Source organism: Falco cherrug, chromosome Z, assembly GCF_023634085.1.
Source record: "Falco cherrug isolate bFalChe1 chromosome Z, bFalChe1.pri, whole genome shotgun sequence".
Taxonomy (NCBI): domain Eukaryota; kingdom Metazoa; phylum Chordata; class Aves; order Falconiformes; family Falconidae; genus Falco; species Falco cherrug.
In genome coordinates this window covers 37,722,481-37,734,619 of record NC_073720.1, presented here as the reverse complement: position 1 = coordinate 37,734,619, position 12,139 = coordinate 37,722,481, and the positions used below count along the sequence as shown (strand labels likewise).

The 12,139-nt window shown below is 42.4% G+C and overlaps 1 protein-coding gene across 7 annotated transcripts in view; it reads left to right on the top strand.

The window, feature by feature from the left end:
• TJP2 (tight junction protein 2) overlaps nucleotides 1–2,592 on the top strand; it is a 66,244-nt gene extending 63,652 nt beyond the window's left edge. For all 7 annotated transcript variants that reach the window (XM_027811963.2, XM_055699894.1, XM_055699895.1 and 4 more), the window contains one exon: nucleotides 1,669–2,592. In XM_027811963.2, coding sequence (XP_027667764.2) covers nucleotides 1,669–1,837 — 169 coding nt within the window. In that variant the 3' untranslated portion in view covers nucleotides 1,838–2,592. The remainder of the gene's footprint in view (nucleotides 1–1,668) is intronic.
• Nucleotides 2,593–12,139: the final 9,547 nt, after the last annotated feature.

Genomic DNA, 12,139 nt, shown 5'->3' with positions numbered 1-12,139 from the left:
TCACCAGCAGGAGGAAATCTTGCCAGTTTTTATTCATACAAATAATCCTGCCTTGGTGGTTGCACCTCAAAGATTACTGTAAAGGTGGGGCAAAATTTCAGTGGACTCTTCTTTTTTTTCAGGATGTTTTTTTCTTTTAGTTCATTTATAGTATTTGACTTGTCTAGAAAGAAACTGTATTCTGTTGCTGAAATATTTGCAGAGCCAGTTTTTTACCCCTATCAGTATTACTCAGCAGCTTTTCTGCATTCATGTTCTCTGATGTCCATTCTTCTTGTGTTAGACCCTTGGTTACTGTTAGTCTGTCCTAATATATAATTGCTGTTTTAATTACTTAAATGCTCATTCAGTTACAGATGTACTGTGTGAGTAGGGAAACTGAGGATGAAACTTGCCTGAGGTCACCCATCAAGTCTCATGAAAGCAGTAGTCTTTCATTAAAATTCAGTGAGTTCTGGACTGGTTGACCATTTCGTCATCTTTCCCTACACATTGCATATTTCTATGACTTGAGCAGTCACTTATGCAAGAGCTAAGACACTGATGGATTTTGTTTCCTACTCTGCAGGACTTGTTTTTCTTGCCTCTTAGTAATATCCAATAGAAATGGGACTTTTTGTTTCTAGTGAATCAAATCCTTCGATGTTATAGTATATAACCTAAAATGCAAAAATGGAAAAAAAATGATTTATTTTATAATGGAAATAATAGATTTATAACATAATGGAAAACATCAATTGAATTAATTTATTATTTTCAGGTTTTCCTGGTGGGTTCAGAAAAGCATACTTTTTATATAGCCTTGGAAGCTTTTTAGAAGTAGTGAGAAGTGATCATTAACCACATATGCACAGTTTTTGCTTACATACAGAAATCAGTGCTGTTACCTTTTTACAGGAATATTTATGATTGGCCTAGAAGGAAGTATTTAAGCACTGGGGCAATATGGAAGGAGGATAACATCTTGATTTTATACAGCGTGGATTGCAAAAATCATGGCTTTTGAAACTGAGGAAATGCCCTTCCCTGGCAGATTTTATGTCTATGTATCTGTTCAGTCTCACGTTGAATGAGTAGCACCACATTACATAATGTCTATAAAATGCAAACCTGTGGGTTATTTCTGCCCACTTCTGCCCACTAGGATAAGAGCCCTAGTTGGGAGCCTTGTGTGAGGAGAGAAGGCTATCAGTTTAATGTCACACAAGACGTCTTCAGACTCTGAGTCACGAAACTGAGGATGCAAAAGAAGCAGCAGACATAAAAAGAATCTGGTGAAAAAATAATTGAGGGAAATGTCAGGTGGGGTAGCAGCAATAGCTGAAAATCTCTCTGCTCAGGGAGTAAAGTGCTATAAAGCTCCTGAAACGTATGTGTGGGTATTTACACATATGTATACATTGTTAATGATTTTAAATTTGGCATTCTTCCACATAGGTTGAGTAGATTAAATCTGAACATCATGCTCCAGCTTGATGGAAATACAATCCCTCTCCAGATAGACTTACCATGGCCATGCAGTTATTTATTGGCTAGAAGGGGATTCATTTGCTCCATGTGCCTTTCTAGGTTGTACATGACCATAAAGCCAATATTAAGTATTATTATTTTTCAGCTTTTCAGAGTGGCAGTAAACATTCTGTCTGTCTCTTTTTCTTGCTGTGTTAGCTCTAGACCTCCAGAACCCCAGAAGCCTCCTATTAGACCTTACTTAGAGAACCGTGGCAGTTATGGCAGTGATGCAGAGGAGGAGGAGGAGTACCGTCGGCAGCTATCAGACCACTCTAAGAAGGGGTATTATGGACAGCCATCCAGATACAGAGACACAGAATTGTAGGCTTGCTAGTATGTGCATATATAATGCTCTTTTGGGGTTTTTTTCCTTCACAGCCAAAGTGGAGCAGTAGTTAGTCTTGAGAAGCTATATTTTTATCGGGGGTGGTGTTAGAGGGTACGCTACTCAATCTACACATATCTATACTCTGGAACTGGAAGAGTTCATTTTTTGGGGATATTATTTTGTCAGCATCTAAGAAAAGAAATCACTATTGCCTGAATGCTGTTGCCTATTTTATAAGGACCAAATCCTGAAAGTTTGTGTTAATTCTTGGTATTTTCATATTTTAACATAAAAACCCTTTTTCCCTTTTTATTAACGTTGCCTTTTTGGACTGTTCTGCTGTGTTATGGAAGTATGATCCCAGAGATACACTTCTTAATGCAATAGAACTAAATCTGAAAGTGTATTTGAAGAACAGTAAGTGCCTTTAATAAGAAGCATCTTAAACTGTTTGTTTTGAAATGTGATACTTGGTGCAAAGCCATAACACACTAAAAGGGGATTAACTGTTTTACCTATCTTTTTTTTTTTAATCAGTTTCCTGGTAAAAATTTCCCTTGCATGTTATTTTTCTAAGTTAATAGATGCATATGCAATATTTCATAAATACTGACTGTACATAATAAAGGTGTAATTGACCAGGTGGTTGGAAAAGACAAGGATGTGCTTAAACAGAGAAAATAATGTAGAAATTCAATCATCTATTAAAATTTACACAGACTGAAAATAATAAAGGATATATTCTAGACAAACCTGGTGTATCTTGTTTTTCTTTCAAACAGTATTAATCTTCTAGAGTGTCTGACTTTCATGAATATGCTTACAGCAGTACACTGTTCAGTTCAGGGTCTCGTGTCCTGCTGTTCAAGTAACTGGGAGACATCACTGTTGATGTTGCTTCCCAGTGTTCTGAACATCGATTTAAAATTTGTTGTGATGTAAAAGAAAACTGACGCAGAACTATGGACTTCCTGCAAGAGATTTGTCTTTTACAGTATTGACTTCTATCTCCCCATTCCTGATCTTTATCCTAAATTCTGCTGTTTAGAATAAAAAATCTTGAAAGGTCATAGAGAAATTAATTTTTGCTCATACAGTAGAAAAGATGGTTTTCTAATGCTCTCTTTAAAAGATAGAATTTTCTTATTAAAGCAAAGGAATAGTTGCCTCTCAGATGAGGAAACTTGTGCTGCTCACCGTACATTTGAGTCATAGAATAGAATAATTTCTGTTGGAAAAGACCCTTAAGATCATTGAGTCCAACTGTAAACCTGACATAGCCAAGTCAAGCATGGCCAAGTCTGCCCTCAAGCAGGTCAACACTCCCACCCAACTTGGTGTTCTCTACAAACCTCCTGAGGGTACCATCAGTCCTTTCATCTAGATCATTGATAAAGATACTGAAGATACCAATATACTAATTGATATACAGAGTAGAGATATTGAAACATTGAAATGTATAACACATACAGAAATATATATCTGTATAAAAATATTTAAATCAACATAAAAAGCTTTATAAAGGTATTACTTTCACCAAGCCTTTTTTACGTTCAGCTGGAAATAAATTGTTAGCATTAAAAGTTTCTGTTCCAGCTGTATGTTTTTAGATGTGGGTTCATCTGTACTCCAGTCCCACTACTCACCTTTGAAATTACTAAGTACTGCCTATATTAGAACGTAGTTCATCGTTTGGTTGGGTAATAAGAAAGCTAAAATAAGCATCATGATCCGTTCTTCAGTGTGATTTTCCCCACCGCAACGTAAGATACTTGAGTCAATTTCATGGACAGTTCTTACTTAGTGGGTAATTCTGTGGGGTTTTTTTCTTTTTGATATTCAGTATGTAGATACCGTGCCTTTAATCCCAGTCAACAAACAGTATTAAAAAGTATACATTTATTTATTTTCATAATTTCAAACAAAATCCTCAGTGCACTCAAATGTCTTGGTTATCTCTGGAAATCTAGAGAGAAGCATCTGTTGAAATACAGTGATTCCTGATTAAGCTGCTATGCCCTAATACCTACGTGCTCCTTAGTAGCTCTACAAGCATCCAGAAATACACTTTCAGAACAACTCTGCAGTGCAGGTGACACACAAAACTAAATGTTGATGTGAAGCTCATCTGTTTGCTTTCTTTGGTATAGGAGTGAGAGAAAATAAATGGGTACTGCATCTTTTTATTCTTTCCCTGCAGAGAAGGAATGGTCCAGAGGGTTGTAGTAAAAGGCTGGGTTGACTCAGGGCTCATGAGGGAACAAACCAGAAGCCTGAGCCTTTTCTCCCAACCAGTTCCTGAGTCTGTAATCCTACTGCAAAAAATTCTGGTACGGTGGCTTTATTTTGCTGAACCGAATTCTTAGTATAGATGTTGATTCCCTCACTTCAGAAGACTTTTGAAGGTCCCATGTAATGCAGAAAAAGTACCACTCCATCACAGCCTGACAAAGGAGTTTAAAGGGAGAAATGTTCAGCTTTCACTCTCTCTGTAGTATCAGGGTATCTGAACTCTGAAGGAATCTTTCAGTGTTCTGTAGGGTACTGAAAGTCTACGCAATGTTGCTAACACATCTTCCTTTCCCTATGAGTCCCTGTTGAGATTCGACCCCAGATGGCAACTAAGGAAGGAAAAGGGTAAGTCTATCCTTACTGTCTTTTGCTGTGTCAAAATCTATCCTAGAAAATCTAAGCCCTTTCAGAATATACCTACTTAATCTTCAAGGATGTTTTTATCTCGGCAGTTGCTCTAAAATATCAGAAATTCATTAACATAAAAGGGGTAAGAAGGGTCAGTGAACTAGAACATGGTGAATCCTTCAAGGTCAATCCTACAAACCTGGTGACTTCAGAGAAATTTGACTTTGTTTTGCTGTAATGCTTGACTCAGTCCACCTTTCTGCTAGGTATCTTTGCCTGTAGAAGATCATGTTGATTTCTGAACTAATATCATGAAAAGTAGTCAGAAGCAGAAATAGAAACCGTATAGATGCAGGGATTTTTCATCAAACGAGTTGTTGGATTGGTTTTGGTTTTGCCATGAGTCTAACTGCATGTACTCCTACGCCTGTATCAGCAGCATTTTATCTGTGGATTGGTACTTTTTGTGGCTTCAAAAAATGACCAATTTTTAAAAAAAATACACAAATAGTCTAATGCTGAGCTAAAAAGACTGTATTCTAGCTGTGTGATCTCCACCAGATCCCAGTATAAAGATGCCAAATCTTTCTGGAGCTCCTTAGCATACAACTTACTTGCTTGGGCTAGCCAAACAGATTAAGAAATCATAAATAATCAGAACTCACTCCAGCAGTGGACTTCCTAAGGTCTCTGCAGCCTCAAGGATACAAAAACATGTAGGGAAAAATAGAGCTCCACCTACTGCAAGACAGTGGATTGTTTACTTAAACTGGATTTTATTTTAGTGACTGCTCATACTATTTTACAGACAAATCAAGACACTTAAAACTTCATTGGGCTTCTTGCATCACTTAGATAGAGATGCGTGGGGTTTTAGCGTTAAAAATAAAATAATGTTTACCTAGTGTGACACTAAGTTTGCTGTATTTCAATTTGGAATGTTTGGTATAACTCTTCTTTAAAAAGCTAAAATAGCTGGTGCAACTACTTAGTCACTTGCACATGGTTAACTTCTGATTGCCAGCCAGAGATCAGAGGCTAGCCATGCAAACAGTGTGCTTACACTGCCTTAGAAGGTTCAGATGCCAAAATAAGAGACATCACAGCAGGTAGTGATGATTTGTTTTTTAGGTATGGGGGCTCAGTACATAATATATTCCCAAGCTCTACAAAACTGTTCAAAAGAAGGAAGGAGAAACCTTAGTAGTGAATAAATTCTGCCCTGTATGATTCTTACTTTTGATAAGAGTTTGCTCTGTTTCCTAATAGAAAACCCCATGGCACTTTGTCCATTCCAAAAGCTTTATAGTAGCTCATGAATGCTAATCTCATAATGTCTAGACTGAATCTCAAGAACTTAAAAACAATCTTTTACTTTATTTTTCCAGATGTGTGCAATGCAGTAATTGAGGGAAACCACATGTAACTCATCTCAAGAGTGAGTGTACAAGGCTTCTCTAGAAATTGCCTTGAAATCATTGTCAAGGCTTATAAGGCTTCAGTTTACAGATATTGCAGTATGTAGCTTGTTCTTTGGAAAGCAGAGTGCAAGATTTTGGTCTGTGCTTTTTAAAGGAATGTTCAAATAATAAAAATGCTAAAAAGTTATTACTTGGTTACAACTTTTAATTTAGAGGGTTAAGGGAGCAGTTTACCTCGTTCTTGGTTTCTTGATTCAGGGTAGTATCACCTGAAAATGAAGGTCCCTTATGATGCGTCTGCAGTAGCCAGTAATACGCTCCAACAGGAACAGAAACTATTACATGGAACTAAAGAGTGAGTAAGACAACAGATCATGGGGACCTGATGATACTTGATGCCTTTAAGCACCATTTTAACCATGGACTGTCCCCAGTATGGTCCCATGAACTGCATGCAGTTGTAGCATTATCTTTGCATGATTTGGTTTAATTTGAAAGAAAATCCAGTTCATGCATTCTGAGATGCTTCTGTGACTCCAGTTCAGGACAGGAATCTAGGAAGATGTTTCACTGCAGGCACATTTCTTTTGTCCCCATTGTTGGCACTCTGCAGTGATCCAGTAAAATCACTGAGATTCTCATTTGGATAGCCATTAGGCTAGACTTTGAGGAACCTGAATGTCGTTTGTTAAGACTAAGGGAACAGGTACATATTCATGAAGAACGTGTGCCAGTGTATCTTGGGGTACAGAGCATGTGTGTCTAGAGGACGTTATATTTGTAAATATTCATTTTGTAAACATTCAGGACATCATTCAGAATATGAATCCAATAGAACTGCAGAACTTTCTACATTTAACCCAAAGCATTTATTGCTCCTATTATGAAACAGCAAAAATTCACATTTTAGTACATGCAGTAATGGAGGCAGTGTTGTTTGTAAAAACTTCTAGGATATTTTTCACTTTTTGCAAAGCCTAGATAGTTACTCAGAGTTTTAACATGTTCTAATGATAAACAGTTTTAGTCGTCACTTATTGTTGTATGGTTTGGCTGCTAAGTTGTCCAAGCCTGACTACCTTATTCCAGAAAACTTCAAGGGTTGCTCTTGCCATTTCACTGATCTCAAACCAGCTCCAGGGTCTCTGACCTACTTCAGGGTCGTAGTGAGCTTGAATTTTTCCAAGCCAGTAAAATTGAATTTGCCTGCGGACAGCATCATTGATGTATTTTAGCTGTGTTTGTTTCATGGTTGCATGGCTGTTTAATGGTTCCGTAAGTTGAGGGTAAGAATACAAGCGTTCTCAGGGGTTGTTTTCCCATTCCTGAAGGAGGGTTTTCACTAGCTGTGAGATCTGCAGAAATCCAGAGGTCCAGAAATGCAGAAATCCAGACAAGTGTCCTCGGTTTCTATACCCTAATTTCTGGCCTTGACTTAATGTTAGAATGAGAATTTTATCATCAGAGGGACCACACAAAAGACTCCAGGTAGCACAGATAAGGGGTTATGGCCTGGTAGACAACTAGGCTTCCAGTTATATTGTGCATAAAGAGAATGAAGCTATTTGTAGTCCCTTGGTTATATTGTGAATACATATCTCAGTCAAAATGCATTTGGATGTCTTAAAAACTCTGTAAGGTTTCTGATCTTATACAACTAGACTCAATACAATTGAACCAATTGGTTCAAGGACAGGCAAAGATTTAACAGTAAGAAATGTTTTCCTGTGGTATCTGGTACAAGGATACCATGGTGGTCGTTTTCCCACTTAGAGGGTCCAGGCCCATCACTTCTTTTATCCAGATGCACCAGATGCACACTATACTGATATTGTCTTCTCTGACACAGCTTTTTCTATCACATGAATTCTGGGCTACTGCTGTTTCAGGGCCTGGGGTGGTAAAGGTTGGGCTGTGCCAGGAAAACTGCAGGATCCCTCCCCATCTCCTGCCCACCTGTGGCTTCAGCTGTGATGTCACAGCCATGATGTAACAGCATGGTGGGCTGTTTTTCCAGCTAAGGTGGATGGAACCAGCAGCATCCTCAGGAATTCCATGTGCACCCGTGTGGCAGCCCCATGTAGGACTGGCTCAGCTCTGCCCGCCCCACTCCATGCCCATGGTGCTGCCTCAGGCACAACCCTCTGGCTTGTCAAGGACATGGTGACCCTGATGCTCCAGCCCAGTGGTGGGGGCCATGTGGAAGGGCACAGCATGTGAAGGCCTGTGCAATGTGCGATGGGCTGGGGAGCAGCCATTAAGGGAGTGCACGTGCCTGGGAAGGGAGCACTGGTGTCTCACGGCAGCTGGAAGCAGCCAGGGAAGACAGGACAGGAGGGCTGGCTCTGGAGGTGTCAGGGATTCTCAGGAGCAGAAGGGGCTACTACTGTAGTTACTGGGGACCCTGCCAATTATGCCCCACTGTGGCAGGATGAACTTGGCTGGCTGCCACATGCCCACCCAGCCACTCCCTTACTCCCCTTCCTCCTCAACAAGTTGGGGTGGGGAGGGGGATGAGAGGAGAAAACTTGTGCGTCAGGATAGAAACACTTTAATATATGAAGTAAAAAGGGGACAAACCCCAAGACATGCAAAAGCGGTCTTTCACTGCCTTCTACAGGCAGGGTGATGTCCAGCCATTCTCCAGGCAAGTGCTACTTTGCAAAGACCAGAGCCCCTTTACTGCTGAGCATGACGTTACACAGCATGGAATAGCCCTTCAGTCAGTTCGGGTCATCTGTCCTGGCTCCATCCCCCTTCCAAGCTCTTGCCCACCCCAGCCTTTTTGCTTGAGGCATGAGAAACAGACGCAGCTTGATGCTCTGTAAGCAGTGTTCACTAGTAGATGAAACAATGGTGTGTCGTTGGTGCTTTTTTAGCCACAGATGCAAAATATGGCACTGTACAGGCTGCTGGAAGGCAAGTCAACTCCATTGCAGCCAGACCCAGTACAGGGGGATGGAGGTTAAGGCAGGGTCAGCATGGCTGTGAAAAAGCCCTCTGCCATACACACAGACAACAATCTGCCTCTGATGGTACAAGGGAACCATGGTACAAGTTTCCATTCAGGTTGCTCACAAAGAGGTTGAACAACCTTAGTATTGAACAACAGCCTTAGTATTAAGCCTTGGTATAAACCATCACTGACCTCTCTCTAGCTGGAGTTTGCTCCATTGATCACAGCTTTCTGGGCCCTGTTATTCAGCCATTTTTCAATAAACTTTTCTGTCCAATTACTTAACTCATATTTTTACTGCTTGCCTGTGAGGATGTTATAGTAGACAGTGTCAAAAGCCTTACTAAATTTGAGGTAAACAACATCCACTGTTGAATCCACTTTCCCCTAGCAAGTCAACTCATTGCAGAAGCCTATCACCTTCATAAATCATAGTGACTATTCCTGTTCACCTTGTTGTCCTTCACGTGCTTAGTAATGGTTTCCAGGGTTAGTTGCTCCATCACCTTCCTAGGGACTGAGGTGAGGCTGACCAGACTAATTCCACAGATCTTTCTTCTTGCTTTCTTGGTGACACATTCTTTCCTCCAGTCTGCAGGAACCTATCCCAGTTGCCATGACCATTCAATGATAATTGAGAGTGGTCTTGCAAGGACATCACCCAGCTACCTCAGCACTTGTCCCCACAGACTTAATGTATGCCTGGTTTATTTTAAGTGCTCCCTGACCTGGACCTTATCCACTGAAGGTAAACCTTTGTTGCTCCAGATTTTCCCTAGGATGTTAGGGATCTGGGTTTCCTGAAAGCTGATCTTGCCAATAAACACTGAGGTGGGAAGGCATTGAGCACCCTGGCCTTTTCTATGTCATTTTTCACCAGACCCCATGCACCATTCTGTAGCAGGCCCATGTTTTCCCTAGTCTTTTTCTGTTTATGTACCTTCCTTGCTGTTCTTCACATTTCTTGCCAATTGAACTGAAGGTGAAGTCTTGACCCATACCTTGTTTTGCTTGTAAGGAAGTAGGACTGACTCAGGGAAACAAGTGGGGTTCACCAGTCCAAACAAGTGTAATACTGGACAAAACTGGGCTCCTCCCTATGTAATCTACTTGGAGCAGCAACTGATACCACCTAGTGAAAGGAGAGTGTCTCCCCGTCCAAACCTATTTCAGCATCTAATGGAAAGCCCACCTGCCAGAGGGTCTATCTTCACCAAAGTCACTATCTTCTCATTCAGAACTCAAGTCTCCTGCAGAGTATTCTTATGATATTGTACATGAAGAGACCATGGGCAAAGGCTAGTTGCCAGCAAGGGGACACACAGGCAGCCGAAGGAGACCCTATACAAAGGAGGTGGTGATGTCCTGGAAGGCCAGTCTATGTACCTGCTGGCAGCGGCCTTGAAGATGAATTCTTCTGCTTTCAAGCAGTGAAAGTTCCTTCTGAACCTGCTTTGGTGACTGGGTTTGAGTTGGCTGGGACTCCTGGCTAAATCCACAGTGAAGTGAAATGCTATCCATGATTCAAGCTTCAAAAAAATCGGCATTCTTCTTGTCTCCTGTTCTGTCCCTTTCTTCCGCCCCTGATTTCTGGCAAACTCATAGGAAACTTACTTCATGCTGTTCCCCAGCAGTCTCCTTAGGGAGGCAGGATGAGATTTAGGGTGACAAGAAGGCAAAGAGCTGTGTTCTTTTAACATACTAATGCAAGTTTGCTTGGCATGTAGCCCAGAATCTGCCTGCTCTGGCAGGATTGACAGAACGTGGATTTCTACAGCTGTGGGGATCTACAGCTATCCTATCGCGGGTGGGGATGGCTGGCAACACCACAACTCTGCATTTTATGGATAACCCAGCTTTTCCAGATCTATCTTTGCCTGCTGTTCAGGAGGAATGAAGTACTAACTGGGAGAAGGTAACAGATGTTTAACTGGTTGTAAAGTTTGCCAAGTAACAGCAGACACATAAGTTTTGGTGATTATGCAGGGGACAGAGCACACCGAAACACTCCTCCATGCACCTAGTCCCTGTTGTTCCAGCTGGCATAAACTGTACAATTGACATGTTCAGAAACCTCTCATGTCCTGCTCCCTGGCCTAAGCCTGCCAGACCTCATGGAGGGCAGGGGCTGAGCACCCTTCTGTACCATCCAACCCTGCTGTGGGATGTGGCACCACAACTCACTGGAAAGTGGCAACACAGAAGCTGGTGAGTTAGGTGAGGATAAGGGAACTCAGGCACTCTGCACTCAGTTCCTCCTCCTCCACCTCTTCATCCCTAGCCACCTTCTTTCCACAGCTCACCACCTGCAACTTGCCCAAACTCAACCATTGCTGAGGGTGTAAGGTTGTGTCATGTCTGCAGAGAGGAATGACCAAAGCTGAATTCAAGGTTGCCTCCTCCGAGGCTTCCCAGGAAATCTGCTAGAAGAGCCATCTCACTGGGACAGACAGTCAGGCATGGGGGCCTAGAGTTTCCAGGGGCATACAGCAGCCATAAGGACTACATGCTGACTGGTGGTTTCCTGGTTGCTGACAATTAACATACCATTTTCATGGGCGCTATCCAACTTCTATGTCACAGGGGACTCAGACAGATACTAGGGTATCACTTTCCTGGGTCACAGGCCAGTGATTAGGAGGAAAGACAGCTGTGATTTTATATTACTTTAACTGAAGAGGGAAATGGCCTCTCCCTGCTCTTCAGAGTCTGGGTCACCTGCTCGCATTCGCTCAGGACCAGTTCTGACTTGTTTCTGGTTAAACCCAACGTGACCTGGTGCTGGCCCATGGGACCAGAGGCCTCTTGGCAAAGCAGATAGTGGTGGGCCTGAGAAAACGCTGTTGCTGTTGAGCCTGAGCTGTTTTTCTGCATTTTGCTGAGCCAGAGGGGCAGCACAGCTGGCACAGCTGGAGGAGTAGCAGCAGTTCAGCTGGCCCATGGCACCACGGCTGAGAGCACTGTTGCCCTTGTTCACCAGTGCCAAGGACAAGGCCCAGCTGGCCTGAACAAGGCTGAGAAGCGGGGTCCTGGTGCAGGGCAGTGCTTGTTGGCCAGATGATGCCTCTCCCCAGCACCTCTCTGTGCCAGCACAGTTCCACCCCTGCTGACACTGGCTCCATAGCCAGGGCCAGAGTGCCAACTCCCACGATGGCACATTGTGGCATGCAGGCTGGAGCACTGAGGCCGGGGGGTGAGGTGGGGTGGGGAGTGGGGGACACACTGGGAAGCTGTGGGAGGACAGGGGCCGTCTCCCTGGCACCCAGCTTTCCCCAGCACAGC